The sequence below is a fragment of the Furipterus horrens genome, unplaced genomic scaffold (assembly GCF_987537825.1).
Source record: "Furipterus horrens unplaced genomic scaffold, mFurHor1.1.pri manual_scaffold_7, whole genome shotgun sequence".
Taxonomy (NCBI): Eukaryota; Metazoa; Chordata; class Mammalia; order Chiroptera; family Furipteridae; genus Furipterus; species Furipterus horrens.
In genome coordinates, this window is record NW_028327177.1 from 25,532,079 (window position 1) to 25,559,913 (window position 27,835).

At 36.9% G+C, this 27,835-nt stretch overlaps 1 protein-coding gene and 1 long non-coding RNA gene across 3 annotated transcripts in view; one reads left to right on the top strand and one right to left on the bottom strand.

Moving 5' to 3' along the window:
- Positions 1-27,835, top strand: part of UBR5 (ubiquitin protein ligase E3 component n-recognin 5) — a 123,811-nt gene that overhangs the window by 88,156 nt on the left and 7,820 nt on the right. Inside the window, exons 35-53 of the mRNA XM_090283486.1 lie at positions 3,484-3,607; positions 4,203-4,314; positions 5,297-5,428; positions 5,781-6,038; positions 6,558-6,826; positions 7,175-7,386; positions 9,854-10,084; positions 10,603-10,676; positions 11,867-12,039; positions 12,134-12,247; positions 13,171-13,391; positions 14,797-14,917; positions 15,006-15,104; positions 17,798-18,041; positions 21,473-21,584; positions 22,335-22,479; positions 24,232-24,362; positions 25,641-25,701; positions 27,583-27,758. Of these exons, the coding sequence (XP_090139612.1) occupies positions 3,484-3,607; positions 4,203-4,314; positions 5,297-5,428; positions 5,781-6,038; positions 6,558-6,826; positions 7,175-7,386; positions 9,854-10,084; positions 10,603-10,676; positions 11,867-12,039; positions 12,134-12,247; positions 13,171-13,391; positions 14,797-14,917; positions 15,006-15,104; positions 17,798-18,041; positions 21,473-21,584; positions 22,335-22,479; positions 24,232-24,362; positions 25,641-25,701; positions 27,583-27,758 (3,009 nt within the window). The remainder of the gene's footprint in view (positions 1-3,483; positions 3,608-4,202; positions 4,315-5,296; positions 5,429-5,780; positions 6,039-6,557; positions 6,827-7,174; positions 7,387-9,853; positions 10,085-10,602; positions 10,677-11,866; positions 12,040-12,133; positions 12,248-13,170; positions 13,392-14,796; positions 14,918-15,005; positions 15,105-17,797; positions 18,042-21,472; positions 21,585-22,334; positions 22,480-24,231; positions 24,363-25,640; positions 25,702-27,582; positions 27,759-27,835) is intronic.
- Positions 3,284-27,749, bottom strand: LOC150004141 (uncharacterized). 2 transcript variants are annotated; one of them, XR_016512366.1, is made up of 2 exons: positions 27,497-27,749; positions 3,284-3,551 (listed from the first exon to the last, which is right to left on the bottom strand). It is a non-coding gene; the product is annotated as an uncharacterized LOC150004141 (long non-coding RNA). The 2 variants fall into 2 exon arrangements; XR_016512367.1 differs by lacking the exon at positions 3,284-3,551 and adding an exon at positions 21,456-21,643.

Genomic DNA, 27,835 nt, shown 5'->3' on the forward strand with positions numbered 1-27,835 from the left:
CTTCTTACCTTTAAATAATAGTCTGCTGGAAGGCCCAGATGAAGATTGAAAAGATACAATTTTCTCTATATCCAAAGTCTTGGGCTGGGGGGGAAATTGTGTATAATCTAAATAACAGTCAGAATGTTAGAGTTTTAAAAATATTCTCTACAATAGCCATATTAACCTAGGATAGAGCTAAAATAACTCAGTAATGAAAAGTTTCTAGTTAACAAGGTAATTTAAATCTATTCACCTTTTCCTTTTTTTTTTTTTTCTTTTTTTTTAAATCCTCACTCAAGGACATGCTTATTGATTTTAGAGAGAGAGGGGAACGGATGGGGAGAGAGAGGGAGAGAAACATGGATGCGAGAGAGAAACACTAATTGGTTACCTCTTGTACGCAACCCAGTTGTGTGTCCTGACTGGGAATTGAACATGTGACCTTTCTTTCAGTCTACAAGACAATGTTCCAACCATCTGAGCCACACCAGCCATATTTTCAATTTATTTGATAGTTTCCCTAACTAGAATGTAAGCTCATTGAGTCACAATATTTGGAACCTAAAAGTAAATGTTCTAGTGTATTTTATTTAGCAAAGTGCTTCTCAGACTTTTAATATACATGCTGATCACTTGGGGTTTTATTAAAATGCAGAGGCTGATTTTGGAGGTCAGGATGGGGCCTGAGATTCTGTATTTCTTATGAACTGTCAGATAATTCCAAAACTGCTGGTTTAGGGGCCACACTTTTGAATTACAAGGCACTAGAGATATGCTTTTTAATATTAAAAAACGTTTTTCCCCATCACCAATTATCCCTCCATATCCTCTTCCAGCCCCCAGCCCCAGCATGTTGTCCATGCCCATGCATTCTTTCTCTCTAAGGCTCTAGAGCTCTTTAGAAAATACTTGATTTTATGTTTCTCAGGTCTCATCTTCTTTCTGTATGTGTATGTGATAATGTTTTAATAAAGCTCTCTAAGATCTAAACACCCTTCTTCCTCTTTTCTGAACATCTGTGTGTTAATAAGGATAGTCTGCTTTAGTACTGGGACAGTTCCCAAGTCTTAGTCTCTGGATTTCATTTGCGTTGATGTTGCCTGTCTGCTCTCTCACTGTTCTTCTTACTCTATAGGCCAATATATGTGTCCTAACTTTTCCTTTATTGTCAGGTCTCATAGGATACCCTAGATTCTTAACTCCGGGTTTGTCTGTCAAAGCTCTCCCCTGGTAGCCTTGTCACTGATGTACTTCCAGGATTTGCTGAAAACTGTTAGAAATCAGGCTATACATATATGTTCAGACTTGCCAGATATACCCTACTGTCCAAAGGTTCTTCTAGTGAAATCTTCTCCTTGGACTCCTGTGATGCTCCTGATTCTCATACCCTGCGATGAACCCCCAGTTACTTATGTGATGTATCACCTTTTGAATTCTTTGTGCCCTTTCCTTGATTTTATTTCAGAACATATAATTTTAAACAGATTTTGTGATCATCTCATCTCAAAAGAGTGTCCATGAGCCTGTTCTTACCAAGTTGTTTTTTAATCCTCACCTGAGGAAATTTTTTTAATTGCTTTTAGAGAGGGGGCAGCGGGGAGGAGAGAGGGAGAGGGGCAGGAGAGAAAGAACCGTTGATGTGAGAGAGAAACATTGATTGGTTTGCCTTCTTGTATGACCAAGAATCAAATCCGTGACATTTTGGTCAACAGGCCAACATTCCAACCAATTGAGCCACTCTGACCAGGGCCCACTAAGTTTTAAGATTTTTTCACCTGCCCTGCTTCTTAGTTTCTTTATTAAAGTATTGTGCACTCTTAAGTTCTCCTTTACTCTGTTCCCCTTGGTATATTCTTGGGCCAGTCTCTCATGTCTTTCCAGAAGGAGATCTCATTTCATAATCAACAGATAACACTGTGAATGTTTTGTACTGTTGATATGATACATAATTCCTTGATTATAATATAGTGCAATTACTCCTTCGTGTAAGGTGTGTTTGACCAGTGTTCCAAGCATGTTTTAAATAAAACAAACACTTGACCAGTTTCTGGGATTTTTCTTGTGTTGGTTGATAGATGGTGTTTACCACTCCATTGAGTATAAATTCTTAAGTTTTGTAGTTTTGCTTTTTCTGTTGTTGCCTCCCATCTTTTCAAAACTCTTGTGTCCTTATTAAATAATGTGTCTATCTCCAGGCCTCATATAGTAACTGTTACTGAAATTTTAGTATGAACTAAGAACTTCCCTAAGCACTGTAGATGCATAAACCTGTTCATCTTCCCAATAACATTAGATACAACTATCAATCTAATTTTAAAAGTGAGGAAACTGAGGCTCAGGGAGGTTAAGTAACAGGTCCCACAGCTGTTGATGTTTAGAGATATTTGGAAATCTAGACAGGTTTTTCCCCCCTATGGTATTAGGCAGAATATTAGATGGCAGAGTAGAGAGAGATTGCTGCTTGGTGCTCACTGATAATGCTGAGGCACTGGGTTAATCAGCACTGAAGCCCACCCTTCCCCATAGCGTGGATTGCAGGCCTGAACTGTCATGAGCGCAGGCTTGTAGTTAGAAGTCTCTGAAAAGACGTTTTTCCTTTCTCTACCCAGCCATGGCTGATAACAGGGTAGGTCTCTTAAAATCTGTTGCACTATTATGAGTTATATTTGGCTTTGTGTGTTTGAAGGAGCAGAAGAGAGGATTTTTGTGATGCAACTTCCTATTTTGCTTAGACCCCATACTGTCTTCTGTGAAAACTAAGGCTCCTTTGAACCCTTCCAGCCCAAGACACATGTTTGTATGTGAAGGCAGAGTGTCTCAGTTGATGACTTTTCATGCGTAACTGGTTTGATCTTGTTTTTCACAGCAGCTGAGATAAGGACAGCATAAACATTTAAAGGTCCTTTAACCTCTTTTAGACTGTGTTTTAAAATCTGTGAATAGAGGATAATCGTTAGGTCACAGGGTAAAACCCTTTTTGCACCTCACCTTTCATTATAATTCTGTTTTAACATTATACTTTTGAACTGATGTTTCCCCTATCCACGCCCAGTAAGTCAAAGGTTTAATAAGCTGATGCAAGGCAGGTAATGTCAGGTCTCTGAAAGAGCAGATTATTTACAGGAAGCACACTTTCATGAATGGATGCACGCTGCTCTTAGAGCCTTTGGAAGTTGAGGACTGCCGGTGTTGGAAGCAATGGGAAAGGGGTAAACTTCCCTTTAGAATATTTCAGTCAAGGATTCATGAAAAGTATATGCATTAACGTGGATTTGAAATGACTTACTAAAGGTAAAAACAATTCGGAGATTTATAAGTTCAATCTTTATGATAACATAATTTCTTTGGGGTTTATATTTTCTGAGAGACTAGATTAATTGTTACTGGTTTCCAAGAGTTTTTAGGTCAGATTTAAAAAGCTTACTAGTAAGTGAAGCACATTGGATGCCCTGGTGTCAGGTGCGGCAGCCGCGTATACTCCTAGCCTCCCTTCCCTTTCAGCTCCAGTCAGTCTCAGTCGTCCTACATCATCCGGAACCCACAGCAGAGGCGCATCAGCCAGTCACAGCCTGTTCGGGGCAGAGACGAGGAACAGGATGATATTGTTTCAGCAGATGTGGAAGAGGTAGTTTTAACTTTTAACTGTGGTAGGCGAGAGGCTTTTATTTGGGGAGGAAAGAGGGGAATGTCGTCACTATAAGTTTTATAAATAGTAGCTTACTATACTGTTAAATATGTTTGTTGCCAGCTTCTGGATTTTTGCTGTATGTTCTCATTTGTGGTTATACATCTTGAAAATATTTTAACAGTGCCTGATTAATTGGGTAATAGGAAATTGGAAACATAAACCTGTTTTTACTGAAGGGTTAAAAGATTTATCAATCTTAAAAACAGTTTTAGTAGCTTTGTGCAATGTATTTGAAATACAGAGAATACTGCATATTTTTAGATAAATTTTAAAATGGCAGAAATTTAAATAAACTTCCACTCCACAATTGTTATACTACTAATTTTGAGGTTCTGCATGTGGACAGTAATTATAAACTTTGAGGAAGGTCATCATAATTTTTGATAGCAAATTGCAACTAGCAAATGAAGAGTTTGATTCCCTGTATTTAGGGACCCTTGTGTTCTCATTTGTTAATTGCTGTGGAGGAACATTGGTAGAGAAGTGGGTTAATATGTGCTTTGATTGTCTACAAATGAGATTCTGGATTTAGGTTGAGGTGGTGGAGGGTGTGGCTGGAGAAGAGGATCATCATGATGAACAGGAAGAACACGGGGAAGAAAATGCTGAGGCTGAGGGACAACACGATGAGCATGATGAAGACGGTATGCAGGTTATTTGAGAAGTTACTCCGCATGAGTAAATCAGATACCTTAAAGAGAGAGAGTAACAGAGAAAAGCCCCATTTGATGTGTTGTGAAATATGCAACAGATTTTCTGCCAAGGGATTCTGTAGCATCTTTTTCAAATTTTAGGAGGTAATGTGTGTGTGTATACACACATATATAAGTATACATATATAATATATTTGTGTGTATATATATATAAAGTAATTTATCCTCTTCTCTCTTTACCTTTTGGTTTAAGTCCCTTTTTTTAAGTGCTTTTAGAAATTAAAATAATTGTAACCATATTATGAAATATTTGGAATTAGAGAAAAGGAAAACAAATGACCCATAATGTGACTATGTACTAACAGTTTGTATTTTCCTTTCAGTCCTTCCTAGTCCCATGCATGTCTTTTAGATATTGTATGTGAGATTTTTGTGACTTTCTTTTTCACTTAAAATAGTCGTTTTTGTCTTTTTGCTACATAGCCAACTTAACCATTCTTACCAGTAGCCATGCAATAGATTTTTTTTTTTTTGGAACCAGCTTTATTGTGTAACTGACATACATTTATCGTTTTGTGCATGTTTATATGTGTATATACTGTGAAATATGAAGAATAAATATTTCTAACTTCCTTCCCTTTTTGGAAGTCCAGTATGTAAAACAGATGAGAATGAAGCAATGGACCTAGCCCAGAGCTCTGCCCACTGGCCAAAGTCCCCTTCCTCAGCCCTTTATGTAATTTTGCATTGCTGTGTAATGATCCCCTGAGCACCATAGTTTACCTAGGCCTCCTTTCCCTGCTTAGCAGGCAGTCATGCTTACTGTGGCACAGTTGTCACTTCTCTCTGCCCTGTCTCCTGCCTCTCACTTGCTTAGTTCCCTCCCTTAGCGATATTCTGGCTTACAAGACCCAGTGTGGATCCACAGTGAGTTTGTACTTCTTGTTTCTTCTTATTTAAATGTATTTTCTAGGGAGTGACATGGAGCTGGACTTGTTAGCAGCAGCTGAAACAGAAAGTGACAGTGAGAGTAATCATAGCAACCAAGATAATGCTAGTGGGCGCCGAAGTGTCGTCACCGCAGCAACTGCCGGCTCAGAAGCAGGTATGTCACCTTATCCCAGCAGCTTTCTTATTGATACTAAGGCCGTGCACGTATGTATGTCATGTGAATTTGTTAAACTGTACTCTATGCATGCATGGCACAGGGTGACTAACTCTTTATAACTTCATCCTTTTTCCCTGTAGATGTTAGTAAAGAAGGTATTGTTTTAATGACTTGCTTTTCTGTTTTTTTTTAAATAATGTATTTTAAGGTTTTAGTGATGTTTTGTGGACTGTTGAATATAGCCTGACATTCTGTTTAAAATATATATTTTCCTGAATGAGGGGTTACACTATAGTTTTAGATATCAATAAACTCACCATGGTTTTGGTTTTAAAAATTAAAAATTTAGGTGCAAGCAGTGTTCCTGCCTTCTTTTCTGAAGATGATTCACAGTCAAATGACTCAAGTGATTCTGATAGCAGCAGTAGTCAGAGTGACGACATAGAACAGGAGACCTTTATGCTTGATGAGCCTTTAGAGAGAACCACGAATAGCTCCCATGCCAATGGTGCTGCCCAGGCTCCCCGGTCCATGCAGTGGGCTGTTCGCAACACCCAGCACCAGCGGGCAGCCAGCACGGCCCCTTCCAGTACATCCACACCAGCAGGCAAGTTTGAAAACTTGGTTTTCCTAAGAGTGCTTAATAGGTATTTTTTTAAAGTATGCATGTTCATCTAGAGAACAAATAGTTTCATAATAGTTCCCTATTGTTTTGCTAAGGTCAAATATAAAACATTATTTATATAAGCTTATAGGAGGGTTTCTCAATCCCTGTACCATTGCTACCTTAGACTAAATAATTATTTGTAATTGTGCATTGCAGGGTGATTAGCATCATCCATTAGCAACCCCTCACCCTGGTACGATGACCAAAAAAGGTTTGCATACATTGCCAGATGTCCCTCTTTGATGGGGGCAGTGGCAAAATTGTGGTTAAGAACATTATAGTACGTAATTCCCTCATCATTCTCCTCCCTAAATTAGTGTGGCTTAAAAAAATGTTTTTTGCTGTTACCACATTTGCAAATGTAGTTGATCTTTTAGTTTTCTTAAATACATACAGTGCTTGAGAAACATAATTAGCAACTGACATTAGCTTCCTGTGCTTGCCCTTTTTTACTTATAGCAAGTTCAGCAGGTTTGATTTATATCGATCCTTCCAACTTACGCCGGAGCGGTACCATCAGCACGAGTGCTGCAGCTGCGGCAGCTGCGCTGGAAGCAAGCAATGCCAGCAGCTACTTAACATCTGCAAGCAGTTTAGCCAGGGCTTACAGCATTGTCATCAGACAAATCTCAGACTTGATGGGCCTTATTCCCAAGTATAATCACCTAGTGTACTCGCAGATTCCAGCAGCTGTGAAATTGACTTACCAGGATGCAGTAAACTTACAGGTATAAAACCACTGAAAAATTACTCATTCAAATATAGTTTTTGGCTGTTAATTATGAAAATTCCAGTATAATGGGAATTAATGTTACACATATTTAAATCTTTACACAGTACTACAATAGTATGTCCTCACTTAATGTCATTTATAGGTTCTGTGACTTTAAGCAAAATGGAGTCAATTTCACCATAGACTAATTGGTATAAACAAGAGTTAAGTTCCTACAGCATCATGTGAACAAAACGACATTATTTGAGGACCTGCTGTATATCAAATTTAACTTTATTTGGGTAGTTTTAACTATTTCAGTTTGGTTTTCACAATTTTAACTATTTTAGTTTGGTCTTCATAGAACTATGTAGAAGAAAAACTTATACCCACTTGGAACTGGATGGTCAGTATTATGGATTCTACTGAAGCTCAATTACGTTATGGTTCTGCATTAGCATCTGCTGGTGACCCGGGACACCCAAATCATCCTCTCCATGCTTCTCAGAACTCAGCGCGGAGAGAGAGGATGACCGCACGAGAGGAGGCTAGTTTACGAACCCTCGAAGGCAGACGGTATGAGAGACTTCATTTATGCTTGTGTATTTATTTACACAGAACCCTTGTATACTAGAAAATGTTTTACAGAAGACCCCACTCTGTTGTGAAGGAGGAAGTAAATACCTTACTACATTACTTCATTTTAAATTGTGAAGCTGAAGCAAAACAAATTAGTTATAATCCAGGCTATTGAAAAAATTTTTAATTTGTTTTATAGGAATCTGATACTAAATACTTGGTCAGTTTTGAAGGAGTTCATCTACATCCGTGTCTTATTATCCCCAAGACCCCATACCCCCTACCCCTTGAAAGGGATGTATTCGTGGAAACGACTTATTTTGACCATGATAGAATATGAATGAACTTTGTACTCAGGAAGGGGAAAGTCTGTATATAATTACCAAAGCTGCTGTGTGGTTTTTCAAATCACATTTCTTTTTCTATCTTCTCTAGCCTGCTGAATCATAAAGAATATTTCTTTGTGGATTTGTTGTGTTCTTTTTTATTTTTTTAATAATTTGCTTATTTATTTTATTTTTAGAGAGAGGAGAAAGGAGAAAGAGAGGGAGAGAAACATCACTGTGTAGGTTACCTCTCACTCATGCCCCCAGCTGGGGACCTGAAGTGCAACCTAGTCATGTACCCTGACTGAGAATTGAACCAGCGACACTTGGCTCGCAGGCTGACGCTCAGTCCACTGTGTTATATTCTTTTTATTCAGTTATAAAATGACATTTTTTAGGACTAGGAATTAGGTCACACATTGATCATAAAGCAGTGGCAGTGCCATAGAGTGAAAGTGCGTGTGCTTAAAATCAGTTCTAGGATTTGGTCCCAGCTTCGGCTCAGGCTAGCCTAACCAACCTTGCTTCTTTGGGTGGATCATGAAGGGGGAAAGATAGGGGTCTGGGAGACCGTTTAGGAAACTTGACAAGGTTGTGGTTGGAGTCTACAAGAGAGGTAATAGTTACTAAACTAGAGTGGGACAGTAAAGGTCAGGAAGGAGGAGAGAGAAGCTTTGAGAGCATGTGAACAGAATTTAGGGCCTTGCCGGGAGAGCAAAAGGAAGCAGAAATTACTTTTAGATATTTAGACTTGGGTTCTGAATAACTAGTAAGAGAATAAAGAGAAAATCCTAGAGGAGAGGAGTGTACATACGTACTTGGTTTTGAACTTGTTGAGAACTGGGGAGAGAATGCAAAATTGAATGCCTGGCAGAGATCTGGGCCAAAGATAAGATTTGGGAGGCATCAGCTTTCCTGCCCTAGGAAGCCTGCTCCACAAACACTCACAAACCTTGTCTTCATTAGGCTAATCTACTCTGAAGAAGAGAGTTTTGATAAGATCTTCATTGGTGGCAGGGTTCTTCATTTCTCTCTTGCTCTCCCCCTAATATAACAGCTTTATTGAGATGCAAATCATACACCATAATTCATCCATTTGAAGTGTATAGAGCTTTGCACAACCACCACAATTAAATTTGAAGTACTTGATCTCCACAAGAAACACTATGGCTGTTAGCAGTCACTCCTCCATTTTCCCTACCTTCCAACCCTAAGCAACCACTGATCTCTGTCTCTATAGATTTGCCTATTCTGGACATTTCACATAGATGGAATCATATAATATGAGGTCTTTTGTGCCTGGCTTCTTTTATTTAGCATAATGGTTTTAAGGTTCATCCATGTTATTAAGTGAAGAGCTGAGGTCTGAGAAAATCTCAGCATATTGCTTGCCAATTCCAAAGAAGTAACCCAGAGGACTGGTGGTGAAAGACATGGGTTTATTAGGACTTAACGTGGGCCCTGGTGGTGGCTGGCCAGTGAAGTTTTCTGCAGCCCAGGCTTTCCCAGCACAGGGTTATGTAGAGTGCAGAAAACAAAGCAGACAGAGCATGGGGGTGGGGGTGGGGTGGGTAGAGAAACATAATCACATGCAAGCTGTGTGAGATCAAAACGCTAGCTGTTTCTGCGTTGAGTCCAATTTCACGTCTATAATTCTGCAGTTTTTCTTTGCTGTTTCTTCACCGAGGAGCTGGCCAGGCTCTCAAGGTCGGTCCCACAGTCCACTTACATATGGCCTTGATCATATTCCCACAGAACAACAACATCAGTATCACCTGAGAGCTTGTTAGAAATGCAAATTTTGGGGCCCTATCCCAGACCTGAGACTGTGGGGGTGGGGGCCAACTATGTTTTAACAAGCCTCCCAGATGATTCTGATGGATGCTTAAGTTTTGAGAACCATTGTCTTTAGGGAAGGAGTTTTTCTGCCCTTCCAAAGGATACTGGAATTCCTTTTCTGTACAAAAGTATAGGACTGTAAATCATACACAATGGTTATGTTTCTAAAGCAGAGCCACAGGCTTTTAAAAAGTTTTTATTTATGGGTAGTCTTATTACTTAACTTTGCATATTTATGATAGCGACAAACTTCGTGTTTGTGTTCTTGTAAACACTTTCATTTCTTTTTATTTCTGTAGACGTGCCACATTGCTTAGTGCCCGCCAAGGAATGATGTCAGCTCGAGGCGACTTCCTAAATTATGCTTTGTCTCTAATGCGGTCTCATAATGATGAGCATTCTGATGTCCTTCCAGTTTTGGATGTTTGCTCACTGAAGCATGTAGCATATGTTTTTCAAGCTCTTATATATTGGATTAAAGCAATGAATCAGCAGACAACATTGGATACACCTCAACTGGAACGCAAAAGGTATCCATACTTGCCATGAGGTTGGTTTAGGAAATAACTTAATTGCTCAGTGTGGTCATTAGTACGTTGTCCAATTTTTGGAGTAAGGAAAACAGCATTGCAAAAGGGAAATAGTGCAGGAACATCTCATTTGGAAGTGAACTTGAGTTTATCCAGCCTTTTCACCATAGCTGCTTCTCACTTAAAATAGGAAACCCTAAGAATCCATTTAAGTTTTCTTTATGCTTGAGATAGTTTGGCCTGGTTGATCATGTTTTCTATTAGAATTTATATAACCACTCACTGTTTCTTGTGTGATTGATTAACTTTTTACTTCTGTTTAAGCCTATTTTGTAATGGTAGCACATTTGGCTGGTTAGTCTACCATTCCCAGAGTCTGAAACTTTATCACAGTGTTTGAAGTTGGTCAGATACTTAACAGACATTTTCAGTATTTTTTTGCTTGTAGTTCCCATCATCGTTGCTTCTGTTCATAGGACACATATATTGCATGTAAAATGACATTTGTCTTTTTAAAGGACGCGAGAACTCTTGGAACTGGGTATTGATAATGAAGATTCAGAACATGAAAATGATGATGACACCAATCAAAGTTAGTGTACAGAAAATCTGCTAATCTACTTCAAGAAATGGCTGCCTCAATAGTTCCCCTTCAAGCTTTTTAACTTCATTATTTTCTGTCTGGGTGGGAATTTCTCTTTATGTCCCCTTTCCTGCCTTTTCTGTCCCCTTTTCCTTATACATTCTTGCATTATTTGCCTCATAAATGAGAACGATTAAAGAAATGTTACGAACTTTTTAATCAGTATTTTTTTTTGCATAAACTTGTTATCGCTTTGGTGCATTTCTCTCAGTTTTAGGTTTACCTTTACTCTTAAGTGGGTAGGCAATACATTAAAATCTTATAATCTCTGTTACTATTGATACAAAATAGATTTAGTCAAGAAAATGAGATATAGCAGTTCTAACTCCAAAATTCCAAATCTGTAATAGTTAATGCAACAAAAAGAGAGAAAGTATTCAGACTCAAGAAATTTTTGGGATCTTCTGCAGTCTATTTGTAGTTTTCAGCTATTATTTCGAGTGGAATTAACAAATTTTAAATTGGATCAGATAGTCCACTTGACTCTTATTATAAGATAGCACTTTTAGTCAGCCTAGGAAAAGACAACTGACCCAACTGGTAATTTTGAGAACCCAGCCATCGCTTACTGTTGTTTTCACAGCACACTTTAAGCACTGCTCAAAGTTTAAAGGGAGTTGGTGTGCTGACTTCCTATTGGGATTCATAAGAGCCCAGGGATTTTCTTATTTATCTTCTTACAGAAGAAGCAGAACTTATAAGTAAGCAAATGTGCATATTTCAGCCCCTGACCATCTCCCCTTTTTGGAGTCATGTGTGAGCCATGTCCTGAATATGCTCAGGAATCTACCTGTATTCAGATCTGAATCTCTAGAGATATAAAGAAGAGGATATGGGAAACTCCTAATACAAAATGGAGCAATATTTGTTATGGCCTTCTGTGTGTGTGTGTGGCGGGGGCAAGTTTTTATTTTTATTTAAAAGACATAACAAAATTTATCATTGTAACCCTTTTAAACTGCTAATATTTTAAATTATCACTTTGAAGTATTATCAAAATTTTGGACTATTATTTTTTAATAGCATTCAAATTTATAAAGAGGTAATTAAAAATTTGGATTGAGCAGATTAAGATTCTTTTATCCTTTCCCATTAAATGATTTTTCTAAAAACCAAACATTTTATCTTTTTATGTTTAGGTGCTACTTTGAATGATAAGGATGATGACTCTGTTCCTGCAGAAACTGGCCAAAACCATCCATTTTTCCGACGCTCAGATTCCATGACGTTTCTTGGGTGTATACCCCCAAATCCATTCGAAGTGCCTCTGGCTGAAGCCATCCCCTTGGCTGATCAGCCACATCTCTTGCAGGTGACTTAATGAACTGGTCCTAAGGTTTCTCTTTAATTGACTTTATTTTTTTCAAGTGTTCAATGTAACTTGAATATTTCTGTTAAAATTCCAGCCAAATGCTAGAAAGGAGGATCTTTTTGGCCGTCCAAGTCAGGGTCTTTATTCTTCATCTGCCAGTAGTGGGAAATGCTTGATGGAGGTTACAGTGGATAGAAACTGCCTTGAGGTAAGATAGTAAAAAGCTTTATAATATAATATTTGTGAATGAGCACTTGTCCCCAGCATCCAGATCTTTAGAAATGCATTAATTCAGAATATTCTATTTCCCCAAATAATAGACGTATCAGAAATTCCTGTTTTATGACAATAAAAGGAATTCCAACTGTTTTGTTAGCCTTTTTTGAGATGGATTTGCACTCTCAGGTTACTTCATCTATAACAGGGTAGTTTCATTATGTGCTCTCCCTGTTTCACAGAGTTGATTTGTTGTAATGCTCTTGACAATTTAAATTTATATGTGTATATAAAAAGACATTTAAAATATAAGAGCATGCGTATTATTAGCTTGAAACTTTTCTTTTGCATCTAGAATGTGAATAAATAAGGAAATAACACTGTCTCAATCTTTATAGCCATGTTGGGTAGAAAATATTGTTATTTTGATTTTATGGGTAATAAATTGAGGCTTGGAGAGATTTCATAAATTTCATGTGGGCATGTCTATTGTTATACAGCTAGTTAAGTAGAAGATCTAGATTTTAGGTAAAAGTCTGATTTGAGAGCCTAAAATTATACTTTATTGTTTCTCCAATGAAAAATAACATGTTTAAGAGCTGGGATAAAAGAAATTTAATTGAGTACAATGTTTTATTATCTAAATGATAAAGGAAAAATTGAAAGTGCATAAGAGACTAAAGTAAACACATATTACAAAGATTCTTTTAAAAGTTTTTGTGGGCTGCTGAGGTAAATGCACTAGAATTTGTGGTTGAGGGGAATCACAGACAAGAAACAGGCAGCATCTTTGCAGTTGAAATGCCAGAAAGGAATTACATCACTTCCATGTGGTTTCTGTGGAGGACTAGCAAGTTGAACGTGAAATCTAGTTAGTTTTTTAAGTGTGTAACTTTTAAATGTAAAAATTCATAGGTTCTTCCAACTAAAATGTCTTATGCTGCCAATTTGAAAAATGTAATGAACATGCAAAATCGGCAAAAGAAGGAAGGGGAAGAACAGACCGTGGTGCCAGAGGAAGCCGAGAGTTCAAAACCAGGGCCATCTGCTCATGATCTTGCTGCACAACTGAAAAGCAGTTTACTGGCTGAAATAGGACTGACTGAAAGTGAAGGGCCACCTCTTACATCTTTCAGGTATTTGTTAAGTGAATATAGTTTTTCTGTTGTATTACTTTTATGGCCATTATATAATTGTAAGAATTTTTATTTAGAAATTTTATAATTTTATTTGTATTAGAATTAAATATTATTTTATTTTTGTGTTCTCATAGGTTATAAGCAGATATTTAAATAATAAATATGAGTTTTCTGGGTTTCTGATTTTTTTGTGACTATGTCATTGATTGGCATTATGATTTTCTCCTTACTATTGAGGAAATTCTAAGACAATGTTTAGTACTGAGTTAATGTATATACTTCTCTGTCAAATAGCCAGTTATAGACTTGTTAGCAGCATCTCAGCTAAGGGGGGACATGGGAATAACTAGAAAGAAGTTTCTAGATTTGTGACTCTTACACTCACTTGGGCTCCTTTGCAGGTCCACAGCTGGTAATTCTCTTTCTAGAGGTAGATTCTTTGCTTTCCCAATAAAAATTTGCCAGTATACACTGTGGCTCAATGTGGCTAATCACCAAATGATTTGTAGAGTATCTGCTTCATGGCCTTATGTTTTTTGCTTGCATAATGTCAGATTATGTTTTTGCTTGGAAGGAATTAAAGCTAGTTTAGGAAACTATACACTTCATATACATGGTTTAAAAACCATAAAAGATAAAGAAGAATTATGGACTGGGTGGCCCAAGTTTCCTAGAGACAGTGTGGCTTGCGGAGAGAGAGTGTTGAAGCAGTTAGATTGACAGAGAAAAGAATTAAGAGGTAGGGAGACATGTTAGAAAGTTGTTATTAGTTCTGTGCTAGTGGTAAATAAAAGGGGGGCTGAAGTAGAATGTTGCCTTTAGGAATGGAAAGAAAGTCATGGGAAGGAAGAGAAGCTCATTCAGGACTTGATCACTCTGGAGGAACCAAGGGAAGAAAAATTAGAACTTGTTTCACGTGTGTGCATTAGGGAAGTAGGTGTTCCTACTAAAAGAAGTCAGGAGGCAATATCATTGTAGTGAAGAGGCCATATTCAGTTGTACCATTTTGATTTTGAGTATCATTGGAGTGGTTATATTTAACACAGTGGAAATTCTGGTTTATTGTGGAAGTGTGAACTAGAGAGGGGGTCTGGGAATCACCTAGATGGAGATGAACATTGTAGTTGAAGGAAAAGAGGTAAAATGAAAGATGAAGACACAAGGCAGCCTAGGTATGTATCCTTACATAAAGGACAGAGGGGAAAATGGAGTAAGAATGAGACTTTCTATGAGGAATGAGTAGCTATAGAAAGTTCTCCATTAGAGATGATGATATAGTTTGAAGTACTTAAAACCTCAGAAAATTAAAAGACTAAGTAAATTACTGTTATTGGCCAAAAATCAGGGAAGTTTTATTAGAGTTGGCTAAATGACTTCCCCTCTCCCCTTAAACTTCTTACAGGCCACAATGTAGCTTCATGGGAATGGTTATTTCCCATGATATGCTGCTCGGACGTTGGCGCCTTTCATTAGAATTGTTCGGCAGGGTATTCATGGAAGATGTTGGAGCAGAACCTGGATCAGTATGTATTTTGAGCACTTTAAATTCTGTTTTGCCTGTAAGAACATATTTCAGAAAATAATTCTGTCATGCATTCTTTTTTTTTAAAGATCCTAACTGAATTGGGTGGTTTTGAGGTAAAAGAATCAAAATTCCGTAGAGAAATGGAAAAACTGAGAAATCAGCAGTCAAGAGATTTATCATTAGAGGTAAAGGTATCAGATTTTCTTATACTATACTTATAGTATGTCATTTATATGAAGTTTAGAAACAAAAATTAACTGTCTTGCTTAGGGATATGTGCTGTATAATTCAAAGTTTTAATGACAATAAGTGGTAATTAGCAGGTGTAGAGTAGTGGCTATCTCTGGCAGTTAGTTTCCTGGCATCCTCTAGGGATGATTAATGAGTTTTTTGTTTTACTTTTTTTTAAGTAACATTATGAACACATGGATTTAAATGTCTTTGGTGTGTTTCATTTCATTGAGAATATTATTCCAATCGATGCTGAAATTGTCTCTGTTTTGGCTAGTAGGAGTCTGGTTCCTTTTTGGCTCCCGAGTCCTTTTGACATGACTCCAGTAATCTTTGATAACTTCCTTACTTTTTGGTATGTCTTGTCTTGTATATTTCCTGTCACAGACCTTACTTAAGTTGGACATTTCTTCAAAAAGTCCTTGTTCTTTTTAGTAGAAAATTGTATCTTGACATTATAATCTGGGTTGCTCACTGCCTCCTGGATTGGTCATTGTTTCTGGGCTTTTTTCATGGAGAGAGGTAGGAAATGCTCCTTACCAAAAAATAAAAAAGAAGAAAATGACCTCAGGTTCATACTGATAATAATCTCAGTCAAATTCAAGATTAAGGACAACAAGGTTGGTTGTTTATTTTTACCTCTTAGTCTTTATCTTTTTCTTCCAAACTGAATATCCAAATTCCCAACACTAATAAAATCACTTACTTGCTTTTATCCCACAGCATATACACAACAGTCTTAGAATCACAGTATCGACACTACCACAAAAGGACTGTTGAAAATAGCTTAAGATTTACTTACAGTTTTTCATCCTTAGAATATATTCAGTTGGAGATGTATGGTCAAATTACTTTACAGTTCTTTGAAATAATTTATCTTTGTGTGGTTTTTGCTACCATCTCCATATAATTATGGCTATTTGCTTTCAGTTTTTTGGGATTGCTTTCTCCTTATATTTATTTATTCCCCCCCCCCCCCCCATTAACGTAAAATATCTACAGTGTTGCAAGGTCACAGAAAAGATCTATATATTCAGAGAATCTAGTTTCTATTCCTAGTTCTCTCTTATCATGTCCTCCACTCTTCAAGGGTTATTTTTTCCCTTTTAAGTTATATTTTATTGATTATGCTGTTACAGTTGTCCCAGTCTTTCCTTCTTTGCCCCTCCCCACCCAGCAACTCCCAGCTCCCTCAGGCAGTCCCCAACCTTTTGTTCATATCCATAGGTCATGCTTGTAAGTTCTTTGGCTACTCCATTATACTGTACTTTACATCCCCATGGCTCTTCTTTACCTATTAGTATTTCTTAATCCCCTTATCATTTCCTCCATTCCCCTACAGCCACCTCCCATCTGGTAACCATCAAAATGCTCTCCATATCCATGCTTGTCTCTGTTCTTCTTGGTTGCTTAGTTTCTTTTTAGATTCAGTTGTTGGTAGGTATGTGTTTATTGCCATTTTATTGTTCATAATTTTTCTTGTTTTCTTAAGTCCTAACATTTCATATAAAATGGTTTGATAATGATGAACTTCTTTAGTTTTTCCTTGTCTGGGAAGCTCTTTATCTTCCCTTCAATTCTAAATGATATCTTTGCTGGGTAGAGTATCTTAGCTGTAGGCTCTGCTTTTCATGACTTTGAATATTTCTTGCTAATCCCTTCTACCTGCAAAGTTTCTTTTGAAAAATCAGCTGACAGTCTTAAGGGAACTCCGCTGTTGGCATCTAACTGCTTTTCTCTTGCTGCTTTTAAGATTCTATCTTTACTTTTAACTTTTGACATTTTAATTATGATGTGTCTTGGAGTGGGTCTCTTTGCGTCCATCTTGTTTGGGACTCTGTGCTTCCCGGACTTGCATGTCTATTTCCTTCACCAAATGAAGTTTTCTTTCACTATTTTTCAAATAGATTTTCAGTTTCTTACTCTTTCTCTTCTCCTTCTGGCACGCCTGTGATATGAATGTCGAAGTTGTCCCAGAGGCTGCTTACACTATCCTAACTTTTTGTATTCTTTTTTCTTATTGTTGTTCTGATTGGTTGTTTTTTGTTCCCTTATGTTCCAAATCGTTGATTTGATTCTCAGTTTCAACCATTCTACCATTGATCAACTCTAAATTATTCTTTATTTTAATTAGTGTATCTTTCGTTTCTGACTGGATATTCTTTATGCTGTTGAGGTCCTCACTAAGTTTCTTGAGCCACCTTATCACCAGTGTTTTGAATTGTGCATCTGATAGATTGCTTATCTCCATTTTGTTTTGATCTGTTCATTCATTTGGGCTGTGTTTCTTTGTCTCCTCATTTTGGCAGACTCCCTGTGTTGGTTTCTATGTATTAGGTTGAGCTGCTATAACTGTCTGTCTTGGTAGCATGGCCTAATGTAGTAAGTGTCCTGTAGGGTCCATTGGCACAGCCTCCCCTATTACCCAAACTGGGTACTTGAGGTGTGCCCTTTGAAACACAAAATATTCTCATATGGTTTAGACTGTTGTTGATTTGGAGTTTTTAAGTTTCTGAGAACCCAGATTGCTTTGTAATTATTTAAATTGTCAAGAAAAAGCTAAAATTAGATTTTCAGATTTTTACATAGAAAATTTTCAGGTTGATTTCCAACACTGAATTCACTACTTTTTGCTATGTTTTAATAGGTTGATCGGGATCGAGATCTTCTTATTCAGCAGACCATGAGGCAGCTTAACAATCACTTTGGTCGTAGATGTGCTACTACACCAATGGCTGTACACAGAGTGAAAGTCACTTTTAAGGATGAGCCAGGAGAGGGCAGTGGTGTAGCACGAAGTTTTTATACAGCCATTGCACAAGCATTTTTGTCAAATGAAAAATTGCCAAATCTAGATTGTATCCAAAATGCCAACAAAGGAACTCATACAAGTAAGTACAGATACCTAGCATCATAAAAAATCTTTCCTTGTTTGACTGAAACGATGATAATCATGTATATTGGGAGAACTTTAATGTAAATTTACATTTTTATATGCTTTTATTCTAGATTGATGATTTAATCTTGTTTAAAGTACTCTAATTGAGAGTTTAGCACTTGCTCTTTACTGCCACATTTATTTTCCTTAATGTTTATGCTTGTAAATGTCTCATCTCAGTTGTTACAGGTTTGGGAGTGGAGGTTGTAAGATCCATGGCAATATAAAAGTTCACCAAGTTGATTAAAGTATTTTCCCTTTCCTGTATTATATTGGTACAGATACCTGAGAAGAAAATACTGTTCTCCAGAGCAGTGCTATTAAAAGTATGATTTGTGTGTAGTTGCTACTGGTTTCCAATGAGATAATGGAGCTTGCAACCAAACGTAAATTGGTTGATGATATGTCACTAAACTCACTGCTTAATGTAGCAAAACTTTTTTTTTAATATGCTTTATTGATTATGCTGTTAGAGTTGTCCCAATTTCTTTTCCCTTTGTTCCCCTCCACCCAGTGACCCCCCCCACTTTTCCCTCCCCCCTTAGTCCATGCCCATTGGTTGTGCATATAGTTCTTCTCAACAACTTCCTATCTACTCCACTCCCTCCTACTATGCTTCTTAATTCCTGTACCATCTCTCTCCCTTTCCCTTCTTCCCCCTCCCTGCTGACGTCCCCCCAAAATGTTACCCATACCTATAATTCTTTTCCCACTCTCGTTGCCTACTCAGTCTGCCTTTGTTTCAATTCCCCAGCTTCTGTTGTTGGTTGTTGTGATACAGTTTTCATTTTAATGTTCATAGTTTTGATCCTCTTTCTCCTAAACAAGTCCCTTTTATATTTCATATAACAGCGGTTTGGATCTGATGAACTCCTTCAGTTTTACTTTGTCCTAGAAGCACTCTCTCTGCCCTTCTATTCTGAATGACAGCTTTGCTGGATAGAGGAATCATGGTTGTAGGTTTTTGCTTTTCATTACTTTGAATATTTCTTGCCAGTCCCTTCTTGCCTGCAGAGTCTCCTTTGAGAAATCAGCTGATAGTCATATTGGGACCGCTTTGTGCATAATACTCTTCTTTCTTGCTGCTTTTAAGATTCTCTCTTTATCTTTAATTTTTGACATTTTGATTATAATGTGTCTTGTTGTGGTTCTCCCTGGGTCCAGTTTTTTTGGAACTTTCTGTAATTCTGTTTCTTTTCCCAAGTTAGGGAAGTTCTGCTTCATTATTTTTTCACATAATTTTTTCAATTTCTAGTTCTTCTTCATCTTCTGGTAACCCTATGATTCAGATGTTGGGCCGCTTAATAGCTGTCCCATAGGTTTCTGAGCCTCCTCATTTTCCCCACTTTTCGTTTCCTCTTTCTGCACTGATTGACTGTTTGTTCCTTCCCTATGTTCCAATTTGTTGATTTGACCCCTTGTTTTCCTTTGCTCACCACTTGTTTTGTATGTGTTTTCATTCATTTTAGCAAGACTAGCCTTCATTCCTTCCCCGTCTTGTTTAAGATCTTCTGTTAGATCTGTAAGCTTTCTTATAACCAAAGCTCTGAACCGAGCCTCAGAAAGATTTCCTATCTGCTGGTCCGTTAGATCATATATTTGCTGTCTGGTCAGCTGCGTGATTGGGATCTCTATCATGATTCCTGCCCTCCTGACAGTTTTGTGCTTCCTGGGCGGGGCTGTCACACCTCCTATGCTATAGGAGGCAGAGTCTCGTGCACTCATCACTACCAGGCGACCCTTATCACCATGGTGTGGCGTTTTTTGTGTCAGGGCGGGGGTCCATGATGGATTCTTGCCATTTACTTTCCGCTGAGAGACCGGGAGTTTCTTCCTCCATCCCCACCCCCTCCAGTCCTCATAGTCTGAGGCAATGGGGATCTGCCTTCCCTGGCATTGGAATTGAGAGCTGACGGGTCTGGTTTGCAGCCGGGGTGCTCCCCAGGTGGTTCTTGCCTCCCCTTAAATACGGGTGTCTGTGTTTACCGCCTTCCCTCCACCATCTCCGCAGCTGCCGCCACCAGCACAACTTGACCTCTCTTCCCCGGCTTCACCCCTCCTACCTGTCCGGATGAGCACCATGTCTTTTATAACTTCATACATTGGACTTCCATTTATTTTCTGGAACTTCTGGTTATTTCTGATTTTGTGGTAGTTGTATTCCTTCTTAGTTGTGGAGGGAGACAGAGCGTGTCAGTCTAGGCCTCCATCTTGGCCGGAAGTCTCCACAAAACTATTTTTTGATAGTAAGATTTCTATTGACATCCTGGTGCAAGCTCTTTACCTCCCTTGGGGACCAGCATTTTGGGATTAGAATTCTTGCCTGAATTTCGAGATTATAATTAGCAAATTAAAAAGTCTGAAAATTACAAAAGCCTTAAATAGGTGATAATGGGTGATTCATGTAAAGTTGGGGCAGAATATTGTCAGTTTTGTAGGTGGGTGAGTAAAGGAAATCAAGGAGAGTTACTAAGAAAATCCTTTATTTTACCTAGACTAGATAAACAGTCAAACCTCAGTTCTCAAACGTTTTGGTTCTCAAACTATTTGGATCTCGATCAAGTTGTTCACGGAAAAAAATGTTTCAGTTGTCTAACAAAACTTTCATTCTCAATTCTGTACCCGACAACCCTTTCATGCTGATACTTGTATGATCAGTCACGCATTTCTCAGGTGACAAAGGAGATTTGATGTTCGAACGAATCTCTTCTCAAACAGTTTTCCGGAACAAATTAAGTTCGCAAACCGATGTTCCAATGTATTTTATTGTGGTTCTGTAACCAGTACCATAGAGGCTGAATGAGCTCTAGAAAGGATTGAAGATGAAAAGATTGGGAGTGTACCCCAGTCTTTCATCATTAGTTTTGCCATTTGACTTTCTTTAGTCTTATAATAAGAATTTGGCAAATATAAATGAGAAAACCCAGTAGTCATAACATTTCAGAAATAACTTCTTCATTTTGCTAGGAAACCATACTCTGGTTTATGTTTATAATAATTAAAAAAAAGCTGATATTCTGGGTGGCCTATAATGCTTAAAACCAAATGCTAATAATAGAGAAGATATTCAAATACAATTCTTATCCTGTAAGAAATCTCAGCATTATTTATGGTGAAAGTAAACATGACCCTGGTTGCTACATATTATTCCACAGCTTTGTCATGACAAGGCGAAAATTCATTAAACAAATACTAAGTGAACATCTATTACATGCTAGATACATTCTTCACAATCACTCCAACCCTTAAAATCATAGGGAGAATGAGAGAAAGACACTAACACAGATGGTAAGAAGATGATCTAAGGCTTTTATGTCTTATTGTGTTTGGTCATGTCCTCACATTGATTTTATGTAAACAAAGTGTATTTCAATTTTCCTCCAGGTTTAATGCAGAGATTAAGGAACAGAGGAGAGCGGGATCGGGAAAGAGAGAGAGAAAGGGAGATGAGGAGGAGTAGTGGCTTGCGAGCAGGTTCTCGGAGAGATCGGGATAGGTAAGATAATTTTGTATCTTTTCTTGAACTCTACCCTTTTGGATGAATTGAAGGTAGGCCTATAAATAAAAGAATCTCAATTATGGGTTATATTTTAGTAAATGGAAGTTAATATTTGGATATATACATAATAACTAAAATAGTCTAACCAACTGTTATTAAAGTGTTCTTTAAAATCTCAAGGGCAGTTAATTACGTTTGCTCTTTATTTATCCCTCTTAAGTTCTTAATTTTTTGAAACTTTTATTAACTTCATAATGTTCATAAATTTGTTTTAAAATTATAAGTATGGCAATTATGTTATTTAAACCTTTTAATTTTTCTCCTGTTAGGCTGATTGGCATTTTACTTTTGACTAAAATTTCTAGCAGTTGAGTAGGCTCTTGATTCTGGTATTTTAAGGTCCTACTCCCTCAGAATCAAATTGAACTGTGTATTGTGGATATGTATATTTTCAAGTGACAATTTCTAGATAATCTTTATTTCCCAGCTGTCATCTGTTCAGGCATTTCACCACCTTGGTGTGCCATACCTGGAGCAACTTATATCCTCTGGTTTTCTTTTCTTTCTTTCTTTCTTTTTTTTTTTTAATTTTATTTTTTGGTTTTTCAATTACAGTTGTCCCATTTTTCCCCCATTGCTCCCCCCCACCCATATCCTCTGGTTTTCTAACTTCATTACTTGTTGTGCTGATATTTTCATTTTGAAGACAAAGGAGATGAAGTCATAATAGCTTTGTTCTTCTTTCAGAGACTTTAGAAGACAGCTTTCCATCGATACTAGACCCTTCAGACCAGCCTCTGAAGGGAATCCTAGTGATGACCCTGACCCTCTGCCAGCACATCGTCAGGCACTTGGTGAAAGACTTTATCCGCGTGTACAAGCGATGCAACCAGTATGTACAGTGCACTTAGCTGCCACTTAACTGGCTGTGTGACATTTTTGTTTTTGAATGAAAGTTGGTATTTTAAAAATTGTCAGCTCCTTGCAAGCCATGTGGTTGAGACTGTAGTAAGAACAAAGCTTAGGAGGGGAACATGTTTGCTGGAGGGTTAACTACATAGCTTAAAATTTATTTGGTTTTCCCACCTATGCTGCTTTGGCATTCTACCTGATAAGTTCCTCTGTGCTAAAATATCCTCTGTGCATTGTATTTATTTGTACCCTTATCTGCATAAATTATTGTTACATTCTAAAGCAGTCTTATCTGTTATCAACCTGTAGCTAGAACACATTGCAAAAATTGTACTTCACTGCTGATAAATATTGCAAGATTTTTATTTTGTATGTTCTGTCAGAGGTTTCTTTCATAACATGAAACAAACTGGTTGTGATATTTGTCTTTCTACATAACTATGTGTACATGATGTAGCAAAAGAATAATAAAACTGAGAAACCCAATTATATTTCTTTAATTAAATGTAGGCTTCTTTTTCTCTTTTCTTCCTCCTTCACTACTTCTCTCCTTCTCTTTCCTTTTTTCTATCCTAAATGAAAGAAATGTTTCTGGTGTCCTGATAGAAAATAAAAACATGGAAATTGAGTATTTGTATGTTTACTCATAAATAGCAAAAGCATTACAAAAAGGCTTGCCATACAAATATTAACCCTTTGAGTGCCATGTATAATTGCTAAAATTTGTGTGAGAAATGCAGAGTTTATGAAAATGTCTATAAAAACATTATTATTCATAGTAATTTGCTGAAAATTTCACAACATATAGTAAGTACACTTCTTTCATAAGCAGTGTTCTTTGATGCAATTTAGCAAAAACTTGCATTAAAATTATAACAATTATTTTAGAAGAAATAAATTCTTTCCTTCAGTATGGTTTTTGAAGTACAATATATGGCATAATATAAAACCTATGATTATAATTTGAAAAAACACATAGTAACATGGATAACAAGCAAGAAGTATGCCAAATATTGCATAAATTTATGAAAAAAAAAACTTCATAACGTACAAAGAAAATGAAGACAAACAGCATTCACACTAGAGACATATATCAATAGATATCAACAGTGAAAAGCTGTTTATAAACAAAATTCTAATGCTATACTGTGAAGCAGTGAAGATGTCCATTAGCAAAAGCTTCCTTATCATGCACAGTGCAGAGTTTCAACGATTATTGCAAAGATAAATGAAATTAAAAGGACCGTTTAAAATGTAAGTAAAAATTATAACAGAATTAATATGTCAGTATTTGAACAAGCGTAAAAATTCGCATGAGAAAAAGTTATATCATTATATAACCTCAGGTACAAAAAGGGAGACCAAAACATAAAATACGAATTATTCCATTGTTATTTACACTTACAGCCATTGAAAAAAGAGTCACTGGGAGTAATGTTGGCACTTTTGGGAAAATTTGTCAGCATTGCTCACAGTGACGTTGGCACTGAAAGGGTTAAATGAGCTTTAACAAGACTGTACTAGTGCATGGACTATTTGTTCCTTACCAAAATTCTCTATAATTGAACTTCTAGTTTAATAAAATACCTTATTGGTTTAGAAATTTCTGAATTGTTAATCTTTCTTGTCTTTTCTTTTTTTCTTTTTCTTCTTTGTGGTTAGGAGTAAGATTGCTGATTAGACCGGAGGTTTCAGAGAGTAGGGGCAATTAACATTTATTCATCATTTACAGGCATTTGCAAGTAAAATCACTGGCATGTTGTTGGAATTATCCCCAGCTCAGTTGCTTCTCCTTCTAGCAAGTGAAGATTCTCTGAGGGCAAGAGTGGATGAAGCCATGGAACTTATTATTGCACATGGACGGTAATGTGTACAATTGGGAAGGCATTTCCGTTTTTACATCAGCTACTTTATTAGTAGGATGTGGGTGCCACTATATCTTAAAATTTATACTATAAAGCAGAAGACTTTAAATGGGTTTTTAAGAGATGGCTTATAATCCATGATTGAGACAGCTAAGTTTCATATGTATTAGAAAGATAGAGTTTCTAACAGTTATATAACTTACCCTTTTTTCCAAGCTGACAAGTGACACCAGGAAGATATATGTTATACTTATTCTATGACTTCTGTCCTGGGACTACTCTTGATATCCAGTTCGAGACTTTGAGGGGTTAATTATTTTTCCTTATGAAATTTTTTTTTCCTTCCTAGTCATGATTTTGAATGAGGAATTTAGATTAGAGATAGAAAGCAGGTAGGCTAAGCCCTGAAACGAAACCGCCACTTCCCTGTTTCAGAAACTTTGAATAGACCAAGCCGAAGACTTGCTATAAGTTTTTTTGTTTGCTAGAACTCTTTTTCTTCTAGACTTAGTGTACTATTTTATTCCTCTTTAGCACACTGATGTAGCGCAGACTATTATAGAAAAAGTTGAGAGGATATACATTTTTGATAAGAAGAGGTTTTGTAAATACATGTAAGGTTTGCTAATTTAGTAGTGTTTTCTATGTAATGCAAATAATACATAATGTTGATTGCTTTCTTCACCTAGTTTTATGGAGTGAAGAGTAAAGTTACTAGTATTCTAGAATACTACGCTAAAGAATTTAATTCCATCTATAACAAACCGAACTAACAAGCAAAATAGAGACAGACTCAGAGCAGGGTGACAGCTCTAGGGGTGTATTGAGGGGGTGGAGGGATCTAGCAAAAAGGAAAAAGACTCATGGGCATGGACAGTAGTGTGGTGATAGAGGGTTATAAGGGGGATAAGTGGTAATGGAAAAAATATAATAAAAAGGAAATTAAAAAAATTAATTCCTATTATAATTGCTTTCTGAACATATTTCTGTTCTTTACAATGCTTCCCCAAGCTTAAATTTCAGCACCCCTATGAAGACCACATTTATTTTGTCTTAGCCCTTGGCTCATTATCTTGAATCACATGGAGCATCTAGTACTTTTTATGTATGTATTATTGATGTCTCTGCATTAAGACTAGTATGTGTCCTGGATATTTACTTAAAAACTTAAATGTGTTTATAAATTCTTATAAATTTAAATGTATATGTTTTATCTACACTAAATTTGAGAAGTTTCCATTATGTGGAATGTGAAAGGCTTTTTATTTGTTTTTAGGGAAAATGGAGCTGATAGTATCCTGGATCTTGGATTATTAGATTCCTCAGAAAAGGTACAGGTAAGGGATATTTGCACATGTGCTTGTAGTGAGCATTTGGAATTTGAATTCTAGAAGGGGAGGGAAGCCATATTTATGAAGAAACTATGTCTTTATAAGTAAAATGCTTGATAATAGTAGGAAAAAAAGATGTCATATACAGAATCAAGTAATAAGATTGGTTTAGTGAGGGCTAAGTGTAACCGTGCTCACTGGCTGCCTCTATTTAAGTACAGCCTGAATTAAGCTTTAATTTAGAGATGTCATGAATTAATAGCAGAGAAGGAAAGGCAATATGGAATCCTAGAGCTTATTCCTCAAAGAAGCAGTGAGTGTTAAAGATGCAGACAGAATATGACATACAGTATAGCAGTTAGGAAGGCTCTTCAGTGCATGGTGCATTTTATTCTTAAGCTATCTAGAACTTTACGGTCAGTCAAGATGGAGCAAACCCAATATATCGTATCTCTTCATTGCTTACAACTAAAAATTCTGGACAAAATACAAAATAGAATTGCCTGAGGATCCTGAAAAGTAAACAGCACACAGATTGGAGAGGGAAATCAAAACTTGAAAAACAGTTTGGAATGGCATTGTTTAAAGGAAGGGAGAGGAGAGCTGATCAGTGTTCCACCTTAGCTGGAAGACAGAGCAAAGGCTCTTTAGAGCTAACCTATAGCATAAACCACTGTCTGAGTCCCAGACTACCTGAAATGGTGAAATGAGTAACAGGCCCTAAACAGTATAAGAAAGGCTTTGGAAACGTAATTGCTATTGGAACCACTGCACACAGAAGGTGACACTTCCAATCTGAAGCTAATTGGGTTGATTGCTACTGAAGCCAAAACACCAACATTCTCTAACAAGACCCCAACTTTCACAACTTAATATTCAAAGTCCAGGATATGCTTCAAAATTAGTCAGCATACAAAGAACAGGAAAGATTGACACAGGGAAAGAACCAAAAGAAGCTAACTTTGAGATGACCCAGTTGTTGGAATTATCAAAGACTTTGTATCACATGTTCTATAAAATAAAGGTAAACACCAAAGAATAACAAGATAGAGGTTCTAAGCAGAGAAATAGAAACTTTGTAAGAGAACAAAAATAAAATTTCAGAATTAAAAGTGCAATGTCTGAAAAGAAAAAAATGCACTGGATAGGGTAGTAGCAAAATGAAGATAACAGGAAAGCGTCAGTCAATTTGAAGAGAGCTAGAAATTATCCATTCTGAAAAACGGAAGATTTCAAACAGAACTTTTTCAGGGACCATGAATGATTAACTATTCATGCCATTGGAGTACCCAGAAAAGAGAAGAAAGAGCTTGCTATAGAAAAAAATATTTGAAGGAATAATAGCTGAAACTTCCCAAATTTCATGCAAGACAGATTTATAGGTTCAAGGTCAGTGAACTGTAAACAGGATAAACTGAAAGAAAATCATGTCCAGACTTATTATAATCAAACTGCTTTTGTAAAATGAAGGAGTCAACAGTGCTTACATGGAGATTAATGATGACTTGAGATTGTATTTCTCATCAGAAAAACTGTGACGGTCAGGAGATAATGGAACGTCATCCTAAAAATGCTTTAAGAATTATCAATCCAGAATTCTATATCCAGTGAAAACATCTTTAAGGAATTAAGGTGAAAGATGCTACCAGGGTTTCATTAAGTGATTTAATTTACATGAACAGAGAAGTTAGAGACCTAACATGTATATGCTTTGTATATCATAGTTCTAATAGGATGAATGAAAAGTTCACCTTTAGTATGTTATATACATACATTTAAATATGAATGTTGGTCTGCTTACCTGACTTCATTTTGAGTGACTTTAAGTTCTTTTGTTTTGTTTTTAAAATTAATCTTGGGACACGCATTTTCTGATACTGTTATCAGGAAAACCGAAAGCGTCATGGCTCTAGTCGAAGTGTAGTGGATATGGATCTAGATGACACAGATGATGGCGATGACAATGCCCCTTTGTTTTACCAACCTGGAAAAAGAGGATTTTATACTCCACGACCTGGCAAAAACACAGAAGCAAGGTTGAATTGTTTCAGAAACATTGGCAGGTAAAATACCTCTAATCTTATATTTGAATTTTTAAAAAATTTCAGTTGAGACTTATAAAATACATTAGTTTTTAAAA